The following is a 23,673-nucleotide window of genomic DNA, read 5'->3' on the forward strand; positions in this document are numbered from 1 at the left end:
GAGAGTGCCTTCACTCATTCTCTCACTCATGTGCCCCCCTGTGCCCTCACCCATTCTCTCTCTCTCCATGTGCCCCCCTGTGCCTTCACTCATTCTCTCTCTCCAATGTGCCTCCCCTCCTGCCCGTGTTCACTCTCCCTTCCTCGCCTGCTGTTTCTCCTGGACTGCAGGCAGCTCTCCCTTCCCCTCCCGATTTACCTTGTTATTTAAGTCTTCGCCCTGCAATGGCAGCTTATGGAAACGCTGCCTCAGCCTGCACTGGGCCCTTTTCTTCTGACCCAGCGCCCCCTTCTGAAACCAGGAAGTTGTGTCAGAAGGGAGTGGGACAAGTCAGAAGGAAAGGCCCAATGCAGGCCAAGGCAGCGTTTCAATACACAGCCACTGCAGGGCGAAGACTTAAATAAGGTAAACCAGGAGAGGAGAGCTGCCGGCAGGCCGGGAAGGGAGAAAGATGCCGGATTGGGCACGTGGGTGGGGGGGAGGAATAGAGGGAGGGTGGTTAATCATTAATCTCAATTTTTTAAACCGTGATTAACGATTAACATGCAGCCATAGGTTTTTTTTTTCTCCAATATAGGGCACAAAGAATATATAAAAATATACTATATGCAAGGCTGAACTAGGTAAAAACATCTGAACAGAATAATGCGATGAATAAGACAAGTTCTCTACAAAGTACAATTAAAAAAAAAAAAAAAAAAAAAAGGTAGCAGTTTTAGCCATCGACAATAATGGCTCAAAGACCTGAGTACATAAACTCATAATCCAGTGTTGGGGTGGGGGGCAAGCTCAGTCTGCCCTCATTTTACCCCACTGTATACAAGAAATGGTAGCCATATTTTTCATAATTGAAATCAATTCAGCATCAGAACTGCATCGCCTTGCACGCAGAAGGATAAAACCAAAAATGACTCAGGTTGTCACCTCAATGCAGAGCTGTATATACATAGGACCCAACATAAAGGTGAGGAGAGCTTTAAAGTTCTGTCCGAGGTGGTAATGGTGTTCCACTCCTGAATGTCTCCCTAGATACATGAATCTTCAGAGACAGTTAGCCAACGGCAAGGAGTAATTCCAGAAACAGGGCAGAAAGGGAAAATACATGGAGCAAGCCCAGCAAAGATCCCAGGGACACCTGCCACTGGACATGCTGCACTTACTAATGTAATAAAATTTGGAAGGGGCATAAGGGGCAGGGGAGTGGCGGTGGCAGCATCCCAGAATAGGTCACCACAGCAGATGCTGTACTTACTTCCAGCAGTGTTCCTGCACCACCTCAGAAGGGTGTTTTAAGTGCACAATTAGCTTCTGCTGGACCAAGTCTCATGACGAACCATGAGATTATGAAGTTTATACCACGAGACCAAGAGCCATAGGAGCAGGAGATTCTCATCCTGCTGCCTGGCCACATGGGATGACCAAATAACAGGTTCAGAGATAGGGCCCTGGTAACCTCCTCCTGGTATCCCAAGAATGAAAGTCTTTAGCTGACCATGGAGATCCTCTATAGCGTCCTCAACATCCTTCCTGTGTATCCACCTCAGACATCAACCCCCCCCCCCCCCCACACACACACACATTGCATCACTACCCCAGGTATCCCACCAATAACTAAGCCCTCTATACATATTCCTGCTATGCCACACAAGCCCCTATTCCCAACTTCAGGCATCTCCTATTCAATACCACCCACACTCCCCCTACTCCTCCCCCGACCCCCCTCAATTTCCACATACAAGTTCACACCCCATTTCCAGTCCTCACTACTTGGGCAATATGGCATTACAGAGGCCCATTCAATCTCACTCTTACTACTGACATGGAGGTTAAGAGTAACCTGTACATAAACAAAGAGATGGAAAAGGCCTATGCCAAGGTCAGGGTGCAGGAATGGGTGTAACAAGAAATGGAGATGAAATGCGAGAATGAGGGATGCAGGACATGAACTGCATACGTCTCAAGCTGCTACTGAAAAAGTTGCAAACTAAATCCTACATTCTTACTCCCTTCACCGGGAAGGAAACATCTGAATATCAATGCAGACATGGAAAGCCAAAGGAGGAATGCAAGGCCTGAAAAGGGAGGGGGGCAGGGATGGGACATGTTTGCAGAAGAGCAAACTTGATTGCTGCCACTGAACTTTGGAGGGTTTGGCACCCAGAGAGGAGGCACCTGTAGAAATGAAGACAATTATCAAAAGTAAAGAAGGGTTTGGGCTGTGGACAAAAGATGAGAAAAAAGGTTCTTGGCTATTTTGTGGATAAAAACCAACCAGGCGAATATAAGGCAGCATGTATGAGGAACTGAAGCCGAGGGAAGCATTAGTTCTGGTTCAGCATTAATAACGCAAGAAGTACATAAGTATTGCCATACTGGGACAGAACAAAGGTCCACCAAGCCCAGCATCCTGTTTCCAACAGTGGCCAATCCAGGTCACAAATACCAGGCAAGAAACCAGAATGACTGTGGCCCCAGGCAAAGAAGGGAAGAAAACGCATGAGTAGCTTTTGTTTTTCATATCTGCAAGACTCCTCCTGCTCCTTTGGGTTTCCGGCTCATATGGAATTAGGTGTGAAATCCAACGTCAAGAACCTTCATGCTAAACCAAATCATAGATTTTATACATGTCCCTTCCGCCCAACCATTTCATAACACTTTAGACTGGCCATTGCTAGTGATTGTCCTCGGCCAGGGGGACCATGCATCAAAGCTCCTTCCAGAGGCCTAAACCAGAGCATTAGGTGTCACCACTGCACAATAATTATCTTCCCCCTTTTCCCGAGGGACTCTGAATGCTTCCTCTGTGGTATCCCAAGGCCTTGCTCACTTGCAAGACGACCTGAACTAGGAATGAAGTCAGATACCTTCCACATGGCAGTGCTATACACTGCCACTGAACCACGAAGTTGGTCCAGGCAGCTCAATTTATGGCATCCATGCAGTGGAACAAAAAACCTAGGACAGGTTGACTAGGAAAGACCTATGGTTTGAATTGTCCATGCGATTCAATTTAAGTAGTGCGTTCAAGTCGCCCTATCAAACTAACTGTCTGAACATAAATCACATACAAATACTAAAAAGTTGATAGCACCTATAGTACAGCAATGGCTAAAATACAAACATACATCTGATTTGCATTGAAGGGTTATTGAAGAAATTAATAGAGGGCAGCAAGGAGGCGACATTCTATATATGTTATTCCCGGAATTGTGGATTTTTCCCAAGTCCATTTAGTAGCAGTTTATGGACTTGTCCTTTAGGAAACCTTCTAACCCCTTTTTTAAACTCTGCCAAGCTAACCACCTTCACCACGTTCTCTGGCAATGAATTCCAGAGTTTAATTACGTGTTGGGTGAAGAAACATTTTCTCAGATTTGTTTTAAATTTACTACACTGTAGTTTCATTGCATGCCCCCTAGTCCTAGTATTTTTGGAAAGCGTGAACAGACGCTTCACATCCACCTGTTCCACTCCACTCATTATTTTATATACCTCATCATGTCTCCCCTCAGCCGTCTCTTCTCCAAGCTGAAAAGCCCTAGCCTCCTTAGTCTTTCTTCATAGGGAAGTCGTCCCATCCCTCCTATCATTTTAGTCGCCCTTACCTGCACCTTTTCCAATTCCAGTATATCCTTCTTGAGATGCGGCGACCAGAATTGAACACAATATTCAAGGTGCGGTCGCACCACGGAGCGATATAACGGCATTATAACATCCTCACACCTGTTTTCCATACCTTTCCTAATAATACCCAACATTCTATTTGCTTTCCTAGCCACAGCAGCACACTGAGCAGAAGGTTGCAGTGTATTATCGACGACACCCAGATCCCTCTCTTGGTCTGTAACTCCTAACGTGGAACCTTGCATGACATAGCTATAATTCGGGTTCTTTTTTCCCACATGCATCACCTTGCACTTGCTCACAATAAACGTCATCTGCCATTTAGCCGCCCAGTCTCCCAGTCTTGTAAGGTCCTTCTGTAATGTTTCGCAATCCTGTCGCGAGTTAACAACTTTGAATAACTTTTGTGTCATCAGCAAATTTAATTACCTTGCTAGTTACTCCCATCTCTAAATCATTTATAAATATATTAAAAAGCAGTGGTACTAGCACAGACCCCTGAGGATCCCCACTAAGTACCCTTCTCCATTGTGAATACTGCCCATTTAACCCTACTCTCTGTTTAGTGTATCTGGGTTTAAAAAAAAAAAAAAAAAGGTTTGGACAAATTCTTCGAGGAAAAGTCCGTAGTCTGCTATTGAGACAGACATGGGAAGCAACTGCTTGCCCTGGGATTTGTAGCATGGAGTTTTGCCACAATTTGGGTTTCTGCCAGGTATTTGTGACCTGGATTGGCCACTGTTTGGGAAAACAGGATACTGGGCTAGAAAGACTACTGGTCTGACCCTGTATGGCTACTCTTATGTTCTTATGGAATTCTTTGATGTAAGGTAAAATTATGTATCATACCTGATAATTTTCTTTCCATTAATCATAGCTGATCAATCCATAGACTGGTGGGTTGTGTCCATCTACCAGCAGGTGGAGATAGAGAGCAATCCTTTTGCCTCCCTATATGTGGTCATGTGCTGCCGGAAACTCCTCAGTATGTCGATATCAAAGCTCCATCCGCAGGACTCAGCACTTAGAGAATTACACCCACAAAGGGACACACTGCCCAGCTCACCACCGCCGAAACAGGGGGGGGGGGGGGGGGGGAGGAATTAACCCAGCTCATCCCCACACAAGTGGGGGAGGGGAATCCGTCCAGCTCATCCCCGCGGAGCAGGGGAGGGACACCACACCCGCCGATGCGGGGGGATCTGGCTTATCCTGCAACCGCGGGAGGAGCTGACTGACCCTAACCCCGCCGAAGCGGGAGGGGTACAAAGCTGCCCTACAGCCGCACGAAGCGGGAGGGAGTGCCGGCAGAATTTAAATCTCAATCCAGCCCCGTAAAACGGAGGGGAGAGGAATGCAGCAGCTCATTGTAACACAAACTCGTCTCAACTCTTGAAGAATCCAAGTGAAAAAATAACTTGAACACGAAGTCTTCCTGAACAGGAACTGAAGACTAAACTTGAATCTGAAATGCAACCAGAATATAAACAGTACAGCTATCTGGGAGGGACTATGGATTGATCAGCTATGATTAATGGAAAGAAAATTATCAGGTATGATACATAATTTTACCTTCCATATCATCAAGCTGATCAATCCATAGACTGGTGGGATGTACCGAAGCAGTACTCACCCAGGGCGGGACATAGAAATCCCTGACCGCAACACTGAAGCTCCAAACCGGGCCTCCGCCCGAGCAGCCACAGTCAAGCGGTAATGCTTGGAGAATGTATAGGCCGAAGCCCAAGTTGCCGCCTTGCATATCTCTTCCAAGGAGACGGAACCGGCCTCTGCCATCGAGGCCGCCTGAGCTCTTGTGGAGTGAGCCTTCAGCTGGATAGGCGGCACCTTCCCCGCGGCCACATAAGCCGCTGCAATGGCTTCCTTGACCCATCTTGCCACTGTAGGCTTAGCAGCCTGCAGACCCCTACGAGGACCTGCAAACAGGACAAACAGATGATCCGATTTCCGGAAATCATTGGTCACTTCCAAGTATCTGATGATGACTCGTCTCACATCCAGACATCTGAGAGCAGAGTATTCCTCTGGGTAGTCCTCCCTACGAAAGGAAGGGAGACAGAGCTGCTGATTCACATGGAAGCGAGAAACAATCTTGGGCAGGAAGGAAGGCACTGTGCGAATAGTCACTCCTGCCTCAGTGAACTGCAGAAAAGGCTCTCGACATGAGAGCGCCTGGAGCTCGGAAACTCTTCTGGCTGAAGTGATAGCCACCAAAAAGACTGCTTTCAACGTCAGGTCTTTCAGAGATGCCCTCGACAAGGGTTCAAAAGGCGGCTTCTGCAATGCTCTTAGCACCAGATTGAGATTCCATGCAGGCACCACAGAGTGCAGAGGAGGGCGCAGGTGATTAACTCCCTTAAGAAAGCGCACCACATCTGGCTGTGAAGCCAGGGAAACACCCTTCAGGCGGCCCCTGAAGCAAGTCAGAGCCGCTACCTGGACTTTAAGGGAACTGAGCGACAGGCCTTTCTCCAGACCTTCTTGCAGGAACGCCAACACTGAAGAAATTGGAGCAGTGAAGGGAGAAAGTGAGCCTGCTTCACACCACGCTGCAAAGGTACGCCAAACCCTGGCGTAAGCAGTAGAAGTAGAGCGCTTCCTCGCTCTCAGCATAGTGGCGATGACCTTGTCTGAGAAGCCCTTCTTTCTCAGATGCTGCCGCTCAATAGCCAGGCCGTAAGACCAAAGGGGGAGGGATCCTCCATCACCACGGGACCCTGATGTAACAGGCCCTGCTCCACAGGCAGTCGCAGAGAATCGTCGACTGAGAGCCTGATCAAGTCCGCATACCAGGGACGTCTGGGCCAGTCCGGACCCACCAGGATTATCCGGCCCGGATGCTTTGCCACCCGGTCTAGCACCCTGCCCAACATGGGCCAGGGCGGGAACACATAGAGAAGCTCTTGTGTCGGCCACTGTTGGAGAAGAGCATCTACTCCCAGGGATCGAGGGTCCCGTCCTCTGCTGAAAAAGCGCGGCACTTGGCAATTGGCCGATGACGCCATCAGATCTAGGCTCGGCTGGCCCCAGCGCTTCGTGATGTCCAAGAACGCCTGAGCAGATAGCTGCCACTCTCCGGGCTCCAAGGTATGGCGACTGAGAAAGTCCGCCTTGACATTCATGACTCCGGCAATGTGGGCCGCTGACCGCTGTTCCAGGTTCGCTTCCGCCCACTGGCATAGATTCATGGCCTCCTTGGCTAGAGGGGCGCTCTTGGTACCTCCCTGGCGGTTGACATAGGCCACAGCAGTGGCATTGTCCGACAGGACCCGTACTGGCTTCAACGCCAGTACCGGGATGAACTCCAAAAGCGCCAACCGAATGGCTCTGAGTTCCAGGAGGTTGATAGACCACTTTGCCTCTGCAGGAGACCAGAGCCCCTGCGCTGTCCTTCCCAAGTAGTGGGCTCCCCAGCCCGTCAAAGAGGCGTCCGTCGTGACGACAATCCACTCTGGGGTCACCAGAGGCATTCCTGCAGACAACTTGTCTGTCTGCAGCCACCAGCTCAGCGCCTTGCGCACTGCTGGGTCCAAGGGAAGGCGCACAGCATAATCCTCCGACATCGGAGTCCAGCGCTGCAACAGAGAGTGTTGTAGTGGTCTCATATGAGCCCTGGCCCAGGGCACTACTTCCATCGTGGCCGTCATAGAGCCCAACAGCTGCACATAGTCCCAAGCCCGAAGAGGAGAGGCTACTCGGAACTGGTCCACCTGAGCCTGAAGTTTGACAATCCGATTGTCTGGCAGGAACACTCTGCCCACTTGGGTGTCGAATCGAACTCCCAGATACTCCAGGGACTGAGTCGGGCGCAGCTGGCTCTTCTCCCAGTTGATGATCCACCCCAGGGAGCTCAAAAGAGCAACCACCCGGTTCACAGCTTTGCCGCACTCTGCATAAGAGGGGGCTCGGCTCAACCAGTCGTCCAGATAAGGATGGACTTGTACTCCTTCCTTTCGCAGGAAGGCCGCGATGACCACCATTACTTTGGAAAAGGTCCGCGGAGCAGTAGCCAACCCGAAAGGGAGGGCTCTGAACTGGACGTGTCGTCCCAGGACTGCAAAACGCAGGAAGCGTTGATGAGGAGGCCAGATGGGAATATGCAGGTACGCTTCCTTGATGTCCAAGGAAGCCAAGAACTCTCCTGCCTTCACTGCCGCTATAACAGAGCGGAGAGTCTCCATGCGAAAGTGCCGCACTTTCAAGGCCCGATTGACCCCTTTGAGGTCGAGGATAGGCCGGACAGAACCTCCTTTCTTTGGTACCACAAAGTAAATGGAGTAACGTCCCTTGCCAATCTGATTTTCTGGCACCGGAACGACCGCACCCAGGCGGATCAGGTTGTCCAAGGTCTGCTGCACTGCCACAGCTTTGACCGGAGACTTGCAGGGAGAGAGTACAAACCCGTCTCTTAAGGGTCGGCAGAACTCTAGCTTGTAGCCGTCTCTGATGACTTCCAGCACCCAAGCGTCTGAAGTTATTGTGGTCCACTCGCCCAGAAACGAGGACAGCCGTCCTCCAATCTGCACTGGGGCGTGGACCAAGGCCCCGTCATTGGGTACGAGACCCTGGGGGAGGACCGGAGGGAGCACCTCCGGGACGGCGGTCTCTGCGAAAGGAATGCTGCTTGGGGGAGAAAGTCCTCTTGAAGGAAGAGGGGGCAGAGGAGCCCGACCTGCCCGGGCGGTACCGACGGGCTTCCTGAAACCGTCCTCTGGAGGTACCGGAACGAGTACTAGCCCGAGCCCTGACCTCTGGTAACTTCTTGCCCTTAGACGTGCCGAGATCGGTCACGATTTTGTCCAGCTCGACCCCAAAGAGCAGCTTGCCTTTAAAAAGCAATCTAGCCAGGCGGGATTTAGAGGCGTGGTCAGCAGACCAATGTTTCAGCCAAAGCCACCGCCGCGCAGAGACTGTCTGAGCCATGCCTTTAGCTGAGGCTCTCAAGACATCATACAGCAAGTCTGCCAAATAGGCTAAGCCCGATTCCAGGGCCGGCCAATCAGCCCTCAAGGAATGATCCGAGGGGGAAGCCCGCTGCACCATAGTCAGGCATGCCCTGGCCACATAGGAACCGCAAACCGAGGCCTGCAAACTTAAAGCAGTCGCCTCAAAGGACGACCTTAAGGCCGCCTCCAATCTTCTGTCTTGGGCGTCCTTTAGGGCCGTGCCACCTTCCACCGGCAAAGCCGTTTTCTTAGTCACCGCAGTGATTAAAGAATCCACGGTAGGCCACAGATAGGCCTCACGTTCACTTTCAGGCAAAGGATAGAGGCGGGACATAGCCCTAGCCACTTTGAGGCTCGCTTCCGGGACATCCCATTGAGCCGAAATTAAGGTGTGCATGGCATCATGCACGTGGAAGGTTCTAGGCGGGCGTTTCGTCCCCAGCATATTGGCAGAGCCAACAGGGGCTGAGGGAGAGACGTCCTCCGGAGAGGAAATCTTCAAAATGCCCATGGCCTGCACTAACAGGTTGGGCAAATCCTCTGAGCTAAAAAGCCGCGCTGCAGAGGGGTCATCCGCTCCAACCGAGCGGGGATCCGTCTCCTCCAAGGAATCCGCAAAGGACCGTTGGGAGAACTCAGATACGCTGCCCTCATCTACATCGGAGGAGACAAGGTCCTCCAAGGCCTGGGAATCAACCCGAGGGCGTTTACCTCCGGGGACCTCAACCTCTTTATCAAACGAGGGAGCAGGGGCGTTTTGCATAAGGAAGGCCTGATGCAGCAGCAAAACAAACTCGGGGGAGAAACCCCCCAGACTGTGCACTTCCGCAGCCTGGGCTACAGCCCTAGACGCACCCTCAACCGGCGCTCGCAAGAGCGGGGGAGAGACATGCTGCGCATCCAAAATGGCGTCCGGCGCGACACTCGCGAAGGAGCCGCGCGGGAAAAACGGCGCTTAACTTTAGCCGCTTTGGTGCCGTCGCCCAAATTAAGGGCGTCCATGGCATTAATGTCTCCCTCAAGGGCGGCCCACGAAGAAGCCGTCCGAGCCGCGTGGCCGGCCAAGATGGCGGAGGCGAGCAGCGGGGGATGGGCGTTTATGGCAGGAAAAACCGCCACGCCGGAGGAAGGACCGGGACACTCATCGGTCACGAAACTGTCACCCAACAAGGGCGAATCAGACTTTAAGACCCCCGCATCCCCTCTAGAAGCGCCTAAGCGATCCGGGGAGCGACTCTTTGCGCCCTCGCCCTCCGACGCCATATGCCACGTGGAGATCAATCGGGGAACCCCCTGCCCGCTATAAAAAGGTAAAAATTACCTGCTTTCCGCTCCGAGCTGTAACGACCTGGTGTCCCAGTGAGTAGCTGCAATAAACGTTTAAATAAACGTCGAAATAAACGCCTTTAAGGACGTTCAAAATTTTTTTTTTTTTTTTTTTTTAACGGAGCCAGCGGGAGGGGGGAGAAAAGGAGGGACCTGGCGCCACCAGGTTTGCACTTGCTCAAGAAGAGCCCTCAACCCCAGGCACTCAACAAAACCTAAAAATTAGGCTTGGAGGCCTAGCCAGAGCTGCTGCTGTGTGTGACCACCACCTGCTGAGATAGAGAACATACTGAGGAGTTTCCGGCAGCACATGACCACATATAGGGAGGCAAAAGGATTGCTCTCTATCTCCACCTGCTGGTAGATGGACACAACCCACCAGTCTATGGATTGATCAGCTTGATGATATGGAATGGGGGTTTCTTTCGGGTTCTGTCTGATTGGGTGGGAATCATGTGACTAAAAGGTATTTAAATATGTGGTGCATGCCGCCATTGGTTTATGGCATACAAAGTTTGCTGAGTGCTACATAGAATTGGTAATATCCTGTATTTATTTTTGACTTGATTAATACTCTATTACTTTTTTTAGAGGACCAGTCCCTGAATGACTCAGCTGATGCAAAATATGTCGCATGTCGGTTGATGGTCCCTCAATTAAGTCCTTAGTTTTAAGGCTTTTATGAAAAATGAAAACTATCAAAATTTACAAAGTTTTCAAACTGAGATTAAGTGTGTATATTAAAAAAAATGTAAAGTATCAGAAGTCTATACAGACCAATGAAGAGGCAAGGCCAGCGAAGAGCTTGTTGCCCTTGTGAAATGAGTCGCCATTGAGGTCTGTGACTGATTTATTACAAAGAGATTCATTGTTCCTATGTAGTGGAAAAATCTGGAGACGCCGGGTTATCAGTTTTTTGCTGAAGCTTTTTACCTCCCACCCCCGTCCACTGAAAATCTTTGAAAATCATTGGCTTATCCTGCTGTTTCTAGTCTGTTACCTAGTGGTGACATCATTACATTAAACAGTATGGAAGATAGTGGAGAGGGCCTGAGGGACGCCACAGTCCGGTGACCAAGGACAGGATAAAGATCCTTTCATTTTCACTTTGTAAGATCTTGATTTCAGGAATCCTTGAAACCATTTGTGGACTGTGCCACATATATCAAAGTTATCTAGTATGTTTAGTAGGATATTATGATCTACTACATCAAATGCGCTAGACATATCGAACTGTATTATTAATATCTTAGACCCTATGCTAATTTCTTTTCTGAGATTTGATACTAGGGTAGTAAGGATGGTCTTGGTGCTACAGCACGGTATGAAACCTGATTGCAATTTGTGTAGTAGGGAGAAATGTGAACGGTAGTCCATAGTTTGTGCTGCTACTATTCTTTCCATCGCCCGCAGAAGAGATTGGACGGGTCTCCCGGCCTGTCAAACCTGGACCTCTGGGCCCACCACAAGGGCTTGGAGGTCCAATGGACCCCACACCCCTCATCCCCCAAGCACATAAGCCCCCTCACCACCACCAACCCGACACCCCACCCCCAGCCTCTCACACATTCCTCCCCCCATACACACCGAATGACCTGATCATCCAGTAGGGCCTGCAACAAGGGTCCAATGTAACCCAACCTCCCCAAAGGCTAGCCCTAGTGGTCTAGCAGTGGGGGGGGGGGGGGGTGGGGGGGGAGAATCCCCCCCAACACCCTCCTGTGGTACCTTTAAGTTGGAGAAGGAGGGAATAGCACTCTCCTCCTCCTCTGCGGGTGCCACCTCAAAATGGCAGTGCCCTGCACTGGAGGGGGAGGAGGGAAGGGCGAGAACTCCCAGACAGCGGGGGGAGGTACAGTAAACCCATTAATGTTTTCTTCATTGCGAGATCAATCATGATTAAACATCTTAATCGCCCAACAGCCCTAGTAACATGCCTATGGGGCTATCAAAAACTGTTAGCATCATATCAGCGGTGAATTGCTACCAAAAAAAAAGAGGAAGGAATGTTGAATTTGCTTTAGTGTAAATAGGACTGTTCAGGCCAAAATATTATTTTGTTATTTAGTTTGTGGGATTTTTCATTTTATACATCTTTTTTTGTTTGTTATGGGAACAATATTGTCAATAAAGCGAATGCTACATACCTGTAGAAGGTATTCTCCGAGGACAGCAGGCTGATTGTTCTCACTGATGGGTTGACGTCCTCGGCAGCCCCCTCCATCGGAAAGTTTACTAGCAAAGGCCTTTGCTAGTCCTCGCGCGCCCATGCGCACCGCGCATGCGCGGCCGTCTTCCCGCCCGAAACCGGCTCGAGCCGGCCAGTCCAGTATGTAGCAAGACAATACACTTCAAGGGAAGACTCAACTCCAAAGGGGAGGCGGGCGGGTTTGTGAGCACAATCAGCCTGCTGTCCTCGGAGAATACCTTCTACAGGTATGTAGCATTCGCTTTCTACGAGGACAAGCAGGCTGCTTGTTCTCACTGATGGGGTATCCCTAGCCCCCAGGCTCACTCAAAACAAGAACCATGGTCAATTGGGCCTCGCAACGGCGAGGACATAAATGAGATTGACCTAAAAAATTTACCAACTAACTGAGAGTGCAGCCTGGAACAGAACAAACAGGGCCCTCGGGGGGTGGAGTTGGATCTTAAAGCCCAAACAGGTTCTGAAGAACTGACTGCCCGAACCGACTATCGCGTCGGGTGTCCTGCTGCAGGCAGTAATGAGATGTGAATGTGTGGACAGATGACCACGTCGCAGCTTTGCAAATTTCTTCAATGGAGGCTGACTTCAAGTGGGCTACCGACGCAGCCATGGCTCTAACATTATGAGCCGTGACATGACCCTCAAGAGCCAGCCCCGCCTGGGCGTAAGTGAAGGAAATGCAATCTGCTAGCCAATTGGATATGGTGCGTTTCCCTACAGCCACTCCCCTCCTATTGGGATCAAAAGAAACAAACAATTGGGCGGACTGTCTGTGGGGCTGTGTCCGCTCCAGGTAGAAGGCCAATGCTCTCTTGCAGTCCAATGTGTGCAGCTGACGTTCAGCAGGGCAGGAATGAGGACGGGGAAAAATGTTGGCAAGACAATTGACTGGTTCAGATGGAACTCCGACACGACCTTCGGCAAGAACTTAGGGTGAGTGCGGAGGACTACTCTGTTATGATGAAATTTGGTGTAAGGGGCCTGGGCTACCAGGGCCTGAAGCTCACTGACTCTACGAGCCGAAGTAACTGCCACCAAGAAAATGACCTTCCAGGTCAAGTACTTCAGATGGCAGGAATTCAGTGGCTCAAAAGGAGGTTTCATCAGCTGGGTGAGAACGACATTGAGATCCCATGACACTGTAGGAGGCTTGACAGGGGGCTTTGACAAAAGCAAACCTCTCATGAAGCGAACAACTAAAGGCTGTCCTGAGATCGGCTTACCTTCCACACGGTAATGGTATGAACTGATTGCACTAAGGTGAACCCTTACAGAGTTGGTCTTGAGACCAGACTCAGACAAGTGCAGAAGGTATTCAAGCAGGGTCTGTGTAGGACAAGAGCGAGGATCTAGGGCCTTGCTGTCACACCAGACGGCAAACCTCCTCCAATGGAAGAAGTAACTTCTCTTAGTGGAGTCTTTCCTGGAAGCAAGCAAGATGCGGGAGACACCCTCTGACAGACCCAAAGAGGCAAAGTCTACGCCCTCAACATCCAGGCCGTGAGAGCCAGAGACTGGAGGTTGGGATGCAGAAGCGCCCCCTCGTCCTGTGTGATGAGGGTCGGAAAACACTCCAATCTCCACGGTTCTTCGGAGGATAACTCCAGAAGAAGGGGGAACCAGATCTGACGCGGCCAAAAAGGAGCAATCAGAATCATGGTGCCTCGGTCTTGCTTGAGTTTCAACAAAGTCTTCCCCACCAGAGGGATGGGAGGATAAGCATACAGCAGGCCCTCCCCCCAATCCAGGAGGAAGGCATCCGATGCTAGTCTGCCGGGGGCCTGAAGCCTGGAACAGAACTGAGGGACTTTGTGGTTCGCTCGAGATGCGAAGAGATCCACCAAGGGGGTGCCCCACGCTTGGAAGATCTGTCGCACTACCCTGGAACTGAGCGACCACTCGTGAGGTTGCATAATCCTGCTCAACCTGTCGGCCAGACTGTTGTTTACGCCTGCCAGATATGTGGCTTGGAGCACCATGCCGAGACGGCGAGCCCAGAGCCACATGCTGACGGCTTCCTGACACAGGGGGCGAGATCCGGTGCCCCCCTGCTTGTTGACATAGTACATGGCAACCTGGTTGTCTGTCTGAATTTGGATAATTTGGTGGGACAGCCGATCTCTGAAAGCCTTCAGAGCGTTCCAGATCGCTCGCAACTCCAGAAGATTGATCTGTAGATCGCGTTCTTGGAGGGACCAACTTCCTTGGGTGTGAAGCCCATCGACATGAGCTCCCCATCCCAGGAGAGACGCATCCGTGGTCAGCACTTTTTGTGGCTGAGGAATTTGGAAGGGACGTCCCAGAGTCAAATTGGAGCAAATCGTCCACCAATACAGGGATTTGAGAAAACTCGTGGACAGGTGGATCACGTCCTCTAGACCCCCAGCGGCCTGATACCACTGGGAGGCTAGGGTCCATTGAGCAGATCTCATGTGGAGGCGGGCCATGGGAGTCACATGAACTGTGGAGGCCATGTGGCCCAGCAATCTCAACATCTGCCGAGCTGTGATCTGCTGGGACGCACGCACCCGCGAGACGAGGGACAACAAGTTGTTGGCTCTCGCCTCTGGAAGATAGGCGCGAGCTGTCCGAGAATCCAGCAGGGCTCCTATGAATTCGAGTTTCTGCACTGGGAGAAGATGGGACTTTGGGTAATTTATCACAAACCCCAGTAGCTCCAGGAGGCGAATAGTCATCTGCATGGACTGCAGGGCTCCTGCCTCGGATGTGTTCTTCACCAGCCAATCGTCGAGATATGGGAACACGTGCACCCCCAGCCTGCGAAGTGCCGCTGCTACCACAGCTAGGCACTTTGTGAACACCCTGGGCGCAGAGGCGAGCCCAAAGGGTAGCACACAGTACTGGAAGTGGCGTGTGCCCAACTGAAATCGCAGATACTGTCTGTGAGCTGGCAGTATCGGGATGTGTGTGTAGGCATCCTTCAAGTCCAGAGAGCATAGCCAATCGTTTTGCTGAATCATGGGGAGAAAGTTGCCCAGGGAAAGCATCCTGAACTTTTCTTTGACCAGATATTTGTTCAGGGCCCTTAGGACTAGGATGGGACGCATCCCCCCTGTTTTCTTTTCCACAAGGAAGTACCTGGAATAGAATCCCAGCCCTTCTTGCCCGGATGGCACGGGCTCGACCGCATTGGCGCTGAGAAGGGCGGAGAGTTCCTCTGCAAGTACCTGCTTGTGCTGGAAGCTGTAAGACTGAGCTCCCGGTGGACAATTTGGAGGTTTTGAGGCCAAATTGAGGGTGTATCCCTGCCGGACTATTTGGAGAACCCACTGATCGGAGGTTATGAGAGGCCACCTTTGGTGAAAAGCTTTCAACCTCCCCCCGACCGGCAGGTCGCCCGGCACTGACACTTGGATGTCGGCTATGCTCTGCTGGAGCCAGTCAAAAGCTCGCCCCTTGCTTTTGCTGGGGAGCCGCGGGGCCTTGCTGAGGCGCACGCTGCTGACGAGAGCGAGCGCGCTGGGGCTTAGCCTGGGCCGCAGGCTGTCGGGAAGGAGGATTGTACCTACATTTACCAGAAGCATAGGGACCAGTCTTCCTTCCCCCGAAAAATCGTCTACCTGTAGAGGTAGAGGCTGAAGGCTGCCGGCGGGAGAACTTGTCGAATGCGGTGTCCCGCTGGTGGAGAGACTCTACCACCTGCTCGACTTTTTCTCCAAAAATGTTGTCCGCACGGCAAGGCGAGTCCGCAATCCGCTGCTGGAGTCTATTCTCCAGGTCGGCGGCACGCAGCCATGAGAGCCTGCGCATCACCACACCTTGAGCAGCGGCCCTGGACGCAACATCAAAAGTGTCAAACTCCTCTGGCCAGGAATTTTCTGCACGCCTTCAGCTGCCTGACCACCTCCTGAAAAGGCTTGGCTTGCTCAGGGGGAAGAGCATCAACCAAGCCCGCCAACTGCCGCACATTGTTCCGCATGTGTATGCTCGTGTAGAGCTGGTAAGACTGGATCTTGGCCACGAGCATAGAAGAATGGTAGGCCTTCCTCCCAAAGGAGTCTAAGGTTCTAGGGTCTTTGCCCGGGGGCGCCGAAGCATGCTCCCTAGAACTCTTAGCCTTCTTTAGGGCCAGATCCACAACTCCAGAGTCATGAGGCAACTGAGTGCGCATCAGCTCTGGGTCCCCATGGATCCGGTACTGGGACTCAATCTTCTTGGGAATGTGGGGATTACTTAGTGGCTTGGTCCAGTTCGCAAGCAATGTCTTTTTCAGGACATGGTGCAAGGGAACAGTGGACGCTTCCTTAGGTGGAGAAGGATAGTCCAGGAGCTCAAACATTTCAGCCCTGGGCTCGTCCTCCACAACCACCGGGAAGGGGATGGCCGTAGACATCTCCCGGACAAAGGAAGCAAAAGACAGGCTCTCGGGAGGAGAAAGCTGTCTCTCAGGAGAGGGAGTGGGATCAGAAGGAAGACCCTCAGACTCCTCGTCAGAGAAATATCTGGGGTCCTCCTCTTCCTCCCACGAGGCCTCACCCTCGGTGTCAGACACAAGTTCACGAACCTGCGTCTGCAACCTCGCCCTGCTCGACTCGGTGGAACCCCGTCCACGGTGGGGGCGTCGAGAGGTAGACTCCCTCGCCCGCATCGGCGAAGCTCCCTCCGCCGACGTAGTCGGGGAGCCTTCCTGGGAGGTGGCCGCTGTCGGCACCGCACGCTGTACCGACGTCGGGGACCTCAACCTGGGCGATGGGCCAGCCGGCGCCACGCTCGACGGTACCGGAGGTGCAAGCACCGCCGGTACCGGAGGGGTAGGGCGCAACAGCTCTCCCAGAATCTCTGGGAGAACGGCCCGGAGGCTCTCGTTTAGAGCTGCTGCAGAGAAAGGCTGAGAGGTCGATGCAGGCGTCGACGTCAGAACCTGTTCCGGGCGAGGAGGCTGTTCCGGGCTGTCCAGAGTGGAGCGCATCGACACCTCCTGAACAGAGGGTGAGCGGTCCTCTCGGTGCCGATGCCTGCTGGGTGCCGAATCCCTCGGCGACCCAGAGCTCTCGGTGCCGACATGGGGAGGAGACCGGTGTCGATGCTTCTTCGACTTCTTCCGAAGCATGTCACCGGAGCTCCCCGGCACCGACGAGGAGGACGTAGAATCCATCCGTCGCTTCCTCGGGGCCGAGACCGAAGAGGGTCGATCCCGGGGGGGCTGTACCGCAGGAGCCCTCAGGGTAGGAGGAGACCCACCCGAAGGCTCACCGCCACCAGCAGGGGAATGGACAGCCCTCACCTGCACTCCTGACGATGCACCTCCGTCCGACGACATCAGCAGACGAAGTCTCGGTACCACCGACGTCGATGCAGTCGCCCGATGCCTCGGCGCCGATGCAGAGGTCCGATGCCTCGATGCAGTCGATGGAGCGGCAGCCAAGGAAGATGGTCCGGACGCCGACGACGTCGATGCACTCGATGCCTCCGGTGCCGATGCCGACGAAGAGCCCGAGAACAAAACGTTCCACTGGGCTAATCTCGCTACCTGAGTCCGCCTTTGTAACAGGGAACACAGACTGCAGTTCTGAGGGCGGTGCTGGGCCCCTAGACACTGAAGACACGCAGAGTGCCTATCAGTGAGCGAGATTACCCGGGCGCACTGGGTGCACTTCTTGAAGCTGCTGGAAGGCTTCGATGTCATGGGCGGAAAAATCACGCCGGCGAAATCAAAAGCCGAAATGGCGAAAATTGAAGCACCAAAATTTAGAGGGAGAAAAATCTCGACCGAGGCCAAAAGAGGCCTACCCCGACAACGAAAGAAAACTTACGGGGCAAAAACTGAGAAATAAGGGAAGGGCAGAAAACCCGAAAGGGTCTTCCGGAACACTACCGGAGCGCTTCCCGAACTTTTTCAAGGAAAAAACAGCAAAAAAACACGTCGAAAAGGACGCGCGAGGTCGACTCTCTGGGGCACGAACGGCGTAACACGACCGTACCGAGCGCGGACGAAAGAAGACTGGCCGGCTCGAGCCGGTTTCGGGCGGGAAGACGGCCGCGCATGCGCATGGGCGCGCGAGGACTAGCAAAGGCCTTTGCTAGTAAACTTTCCGATGGAGGGGGCTGCCGAGGACGTCAACCCATCAGTGAGAACAAGCAGCCTGCTTGTCCTCGGAGAATGCGCACTACTGACAACACGAGGGAAAAACAAATTTCAGGTCTTTTCAAATGAATGTATAATCCCTACTAAATACTACTACTATTTAGCATTTTTATAGTGCTACAAAGCATACGCAGCGCTGCACAAACATAAAAGAAGACAGTCCCTAGTGTCTGGGCTTTAATAATCCTAACTCTAAACAAGTACAAACATTAAACCAAAGCCTTACCGTTTTACTCTTGTGATGCTGTTCTGAAACAATTCTCTCATTCGTTCTTCTAATTTGTTCAGCAACTATAAGGAACAGACAAAGAAAAAAAATGCAGACATCAGCTCAACGAATACTGCCAAGTGAAAAAATCTCAGGCAAGGATGAAAAAGGATGTAATGAGCCCCCCCCCCCTCCCCCAAAAGGAAGTCTAGGAATATTCACAAAAAGCTCAGAACTGGATGTTCAGTCATGTGGGCTTTGTCCTTCTGCTCTCATACTTCTTACCCCAATGCAACTGTACCAAGGACTCGCAAATATCCAAAACAGTTTCAAATGCATGAAAAAGTATTCTTACAGCAGCCAAAGCACTGCAACATACAGAAGGACAAGACGAGGCCTGAATGACTGGCACATTGTTAAACTGGATTTTACAAATGCAGCACGCAGAAGTTGGTTTTATGAGCACCACTGCTCCTAGCAGTATGAGCAGTGTAAAATACCTCCAGGGTAGTGCTTTTACCATCAAAAGCATCAGCAAACACCTACATACTAAAGCCCTGTGCAGTTCTAATGCAAGGTGGCCACCAAATGTATTTATTTATTTATTTATTAGGATTTATTTACCGCCTTTTTGAAGGAATTCACTCAAGGTGGTGCACAGTAAGAATAAATCAAACATGAATAATAGACAATTACAGCAGTAAAAATATTCAATTAATACAAAGTATGGCACAGGTTACTACTTACAAGGTCAACACAATACATAATAGAACATTTTAATTGACAGTAAAGGGTATAAGCAAAAACAGAACATATAGATAGGTAAGAGAGTAAGAGGAGTTAGAAAGTAAGGTGACTAATTTAAAGAAAGGTGCACATGAGGTCAGAGAGGTGATTAAATGTCATCTCAGCTAGGGTAGGAGTGGATAAACATGTCCCCCTGCAGTATGTGCAGCTCGAGTCAATCCTTGTGTGTGTGAGTGAGACTAACAAGTTAGTTACTTCTTCCATTAAAGGCTTGGTTGAAGAGCCAAGCTTTCACCTGCTTCCTGAAGTAGAGGTAGTCTTGTGTTAAGCGGAGCCTTTCAGGCAATGCATTCCAGAGTGTGCGGGCTACTCCTGAGAAGGCTCTCTTGTGGGTATCACATCATGTAATGTCTTTTGGAGAGGGTGTGGTTAGTGAAAGTCCTTGGGAGGACCTTAGTGTCCTTGGCGGTGTGTGGAGGATCATCCTATTCTTCAGGTGCCCAGACTTCTCCCTTCTACTCTGAACAGCAACCCATATCCCTCACACATCCAAAAAGACAGCCTCCCTGCTCTCCCCAGACTCAGACTTATTTCAGCAGCAGTTATTCCAGCAGTAAACCGTACAATTCCTCCTTTCCTCCTTATACAAAGTACAAGGGAAAAACTGACTGTATTGTCAGTCACCATATTTCTGCAATCTTAGCCATAATTATCAGGCCGGCCCTTTAAAACCACCAGCAACTTTCAAGCATATTACCTGCAGCTCACCAGGGAAAGCTACAAACATCATATGGAGGTCCAAATACAGGAAATCATCATACCTCTAGGATCATGCACGGCTCAACAATTACAACAGTTGATTTCTAAACCATTCAACGAGCTTATAGACCGGCCACAGCTGATCTAAGCAGTTTATGGTGTACATATATAAATACAATTCTAAACAAGACATCTGCTTCTTACTACTGTTTGTTACTTAAACCTAATCCAAACTGGGGTTCCCATGTGACCATCATATTTTTATATTGGGCTATTTTTGTGCTATAGCAAATAATCAGCTGGTGTTTCAGCAATCCGTTGCCCATTTATTACTCAGTGCAGCATTATTATGAGAACACATTTTGATGCAGAAACATTTTAAATGCAATTTTATTTCTGTTGGGGTCCCTAATACTCCGTATCACTATCTGAATTAAAAAGGGTTTACAACAACAACTTTGGGGTTTACCAGTGCTGTTGGTCTCTCATTGTATAGACTATGAGCAATATGGCAAGAAGAGTTGCTGTATTTTTTGAACTATAAGACGCACTTTTTCCCCCCCAAATTTGGGAGGAAGGGGGGGGGGGGGTGCGTCATAGTCCGAATGTAGTTTTAAAAGCACCGTAATTCCGTTTTGCAAGGTCCCTCCCTCACTTCGTTTTGCAAGGTCCCCCCTCGCTCCCTCCAAATTTTAAAAGAAGTTTTACCTGGTCATGGTTGCAGCAGCAGCAAAAAGCATGCACGCTGGGAGCGTCAGTCTCCCGTTCTGACGTCTCTCTCAGCTCTGGTCCCGCCCCAGAGCAGAGAGAGACATCAGAACGGAAGACTGACGCGCCCAGTGTGCATGCTTTTTGCTGCCCCGACCACGACCAGGTAAAACTTTTAAAATTTGGAGGGAGCGAGGGGGTCCTTGCAAAACAGAGCAAAGGAAGGAGGGGGGGGACCTTGCAAAACCGAAGGGAGGGGGGACCCTGGAAAACGGAGAGATCGGGGGCCCTGCTTTCGGACAAGACGCACCGGACCATAAAACGCACCTAGGTTTTAGAGGAGGGAAAAAGTATGTCTTATAGTCCGAAAAATGTTTTTTTTCCTATTTCCCTCCTCTAAAACCTAGGTGCGTCTTATGGTCCAAATACGGTAGGTTTACTTCTGCAGATGCTTTAAAGCATAATTTGAAGGAAAGAGATCACAGTCAGAGTTCTAGCACAGAATATGAAGACCATGTGTCAGAAGAATCTCTAGGCAGTGATACTGAAACGGCAGTTGATTCAGACTAGAGGCCGATTAAATTTTAATTTTGGATTTAGCACTGCCACCGAAATCCAGGTTCAAGTTTTGGCAGAAAATGCCTGTGCATTTTCAGCTGAAACCCAAAACACACTCTCTCCCCTCCCTGTGATCACTCGCCCTCCCCCCCCCCCCCCCATCCCCCCCAACCATCTGCAGGCCCTGCCCGGGACTACCTTGGGAAGCCATGGTGATCTAGTGGCCTCTTCAGGAGCAACAAGAACCCCATTCGTGCTTGCCCTGTGCCGTTGCTACAATGCAATGGCTGTGAGACTTCCTGCAGCAGTCTCGGCAGCCATTGTGTTGAGCAGCAGCACAGTGCAGGAATGAGTGGGGTTCTTGCTTGCTCCTGAAGAGGCTACTAGATCACCAGGACCTCCTAAGGGAGGCCCAGGGAGTGGGTTATTTTGGTCAGGGGTGTGTGTTTGGGGGGAGGGGGGGGCAGTTCATAAGTACGCAAGTATTGCCACACAGGGACAGACCAAAGGTCCATCAAGCCCAGCATCCTGCTTCCAACAGTGGCCAATCCAGATCACAAATACCTGGCAAGATCCCCAAAAAGCTCAATTCATTTTATGCTGCTTATCCCAAAAATAAATAGTGGATTTTCCCCAAGTCAATTTAATAATGGTCTATAGACTTTTCTTTTAGGAAGTCGTCCAGACCTTTTTTAAACAAACGATTCATGTCTACCCGTTCCACTCCACTCATTATTTTATAGACCTCTAACATATCTATTCTCAGCTGTCTTTTCTCCAAGCTGAAGAGCCCTAGACACTTCAGTCTTTCCTCCTAGGGTAGTCATCCCAACCCCTTTATAATTTTCGTTGCCCTTCTCTGTACCTTTTCTAATTTCACTATATCTTTAAGATGTGGTGACCAGAACTGAACACAATATTCGAGGTGTGGTCACACCATGGAGCGATACAAAGGCATTATAATGTCCTCATTTTTGTTTTCCATTCCTTTCCTAATAATACCTAACATTCTATTTGCTTTCTTAGCCGCCGCAGCACACTGAGCAGAGGGTTTCAACGTATCATCGACGACGCCTAGATCCCTTTCTTGGTCGGTGACTCCTAACATGGAACCTCACATTACGTAGCTATAGTTTGGGTTCCTCATTCCCACATGCATCACTTTGCACTTGCTCACATTAAACGTCATCTGCCATTTAAACACCCAGTCTCGTAAGGTCTTCTTGTAATTTTTCACAATCCTCTTGCGATTTAACAACTTTGAATAACTTTGTGACGTCAGCAAATTTAATTACCTCCCTAGTTACTCCCATCTCTAGATCATTTAAAAAAATAAGTTAAAAAGCAGCGGTCCCAGCATAGAGCAAGCGGCTAGTTTTGGTTTCAGTAGAAACCAAAGATCCTGGATTCAATCAGACTAGCTCAGACAGCAAGCAGTGTAAAATTAAGATTGTGATATCTTTCTCATACACTTTTAATAGTTTCTGCGAACACTGAATGCAGGGTCCCGAGGGATTTCACCTGATCACTTCTGTATGCAAAACATGTGGGTCAGATGAGGTTAAACTTGTTAAGGGAGCAAGGATGCTTACAATAAAATATATATATATATATATATATATATATCTATATATATCTATATATATATATATATTTCTTTGGATTTTGCCCACACCTTTTCAGAAGTAGCTCAAGGTCAGTTACATTCAGCTCCAATGGGATATTGCCCTTTAATATAAAAGACATCGAGGGGCCTTTTTACTAAGCCACTAGGAGTGTCAATTTTGAAGTACCACCCGGCTACCTTGTGGCCCGGGCGGTAATTTCATTTTCTATGCACACCCACTACACACTCTGGAAACTTTCTGGTGCACGGTGCTAACTGGGAGGTAATCAGCATTGTACATGCGCTGACGATTACCACCCGGTTAACGAGAGAGACTTTACTGCTAGGTCAATGGGTGGCAGTAAGGTCTCAGACCCAAAATGGACGCGCGCCAATTTTTATTTTGCTGCACATCTATTTTCAGCTTTTTAAAAAAAAGGCCTTTTTTGCAGGTGCACTGAAAAATGGAGCTATGCACATCCAATATACGCGTCTACACCAGCGCAGGCCACGTTTTGGCGCATCTTAGTAAAGGGACCCTCAATTAAACTTACTTTGCTAATAACCTGCAAATGGACCACAATTAACTCTAATAGGCTTATTCACCAACTGAAGGAAATCCATAATCGTTGTGCAAAATGTCCCTCCTGTCCTCTTAATTGGGATAACAATCTGTAACTTAAAGAATATGGTCGACTCCCTTCCTGCTTCTCTCGCTGAACATTTCATGTGATGCTCTGATACAAAAAAAAAACACACTGCACAAAAACAAGCCACCACATAATAGGTTTTGGTTATTATAATTATTTTGCTCCTTTGAAGTCCCCTCTTTTCATATTGCTATTAATTTTAACA

The 23,673-nt window shown here is 50.1% G+C and overlaps 1 protein-coding gene across 2 annotated transcripts in view; it reads right to left on the reverse strand.

Moving 5' to 3' along the window:
• Positions 1 to 23,673, reverse strand: part of SMS (spermine synthase) — a 164,843-nt gene that overhangs the window by 77,589 nt on the left and 63,581 nt on the right. For both annotated transcript variants that reach the window (XM_030202256.1, XM_030202255.1), the window contains one exon: positions 18,459 to 18,523. In XM_030202256.1, the coding sequence (XP_030058116.1) occupies positions 18,459 to 18,523 (65 nt within the window). The remainder of the gene's footprint in view (positions 1 to 18,458; positions 18,524 to 23,673) is intronic.

Source organism: Microcaecilia unicolor, chromosome 4 (genome assembly GCF_901765095.1).
Source record: "Microcaecilia unicolor chromosome 4, aMicUni1.1, whole genome shotgun sequence".
In the NCBI taxonomy this organism is placed as follows: Eukaryota; Metazoa; Chordata; class Amphibia; order Gymnophiona; family Siphonopidae; genus Microcaecilia; species Microcaecilia unicolor.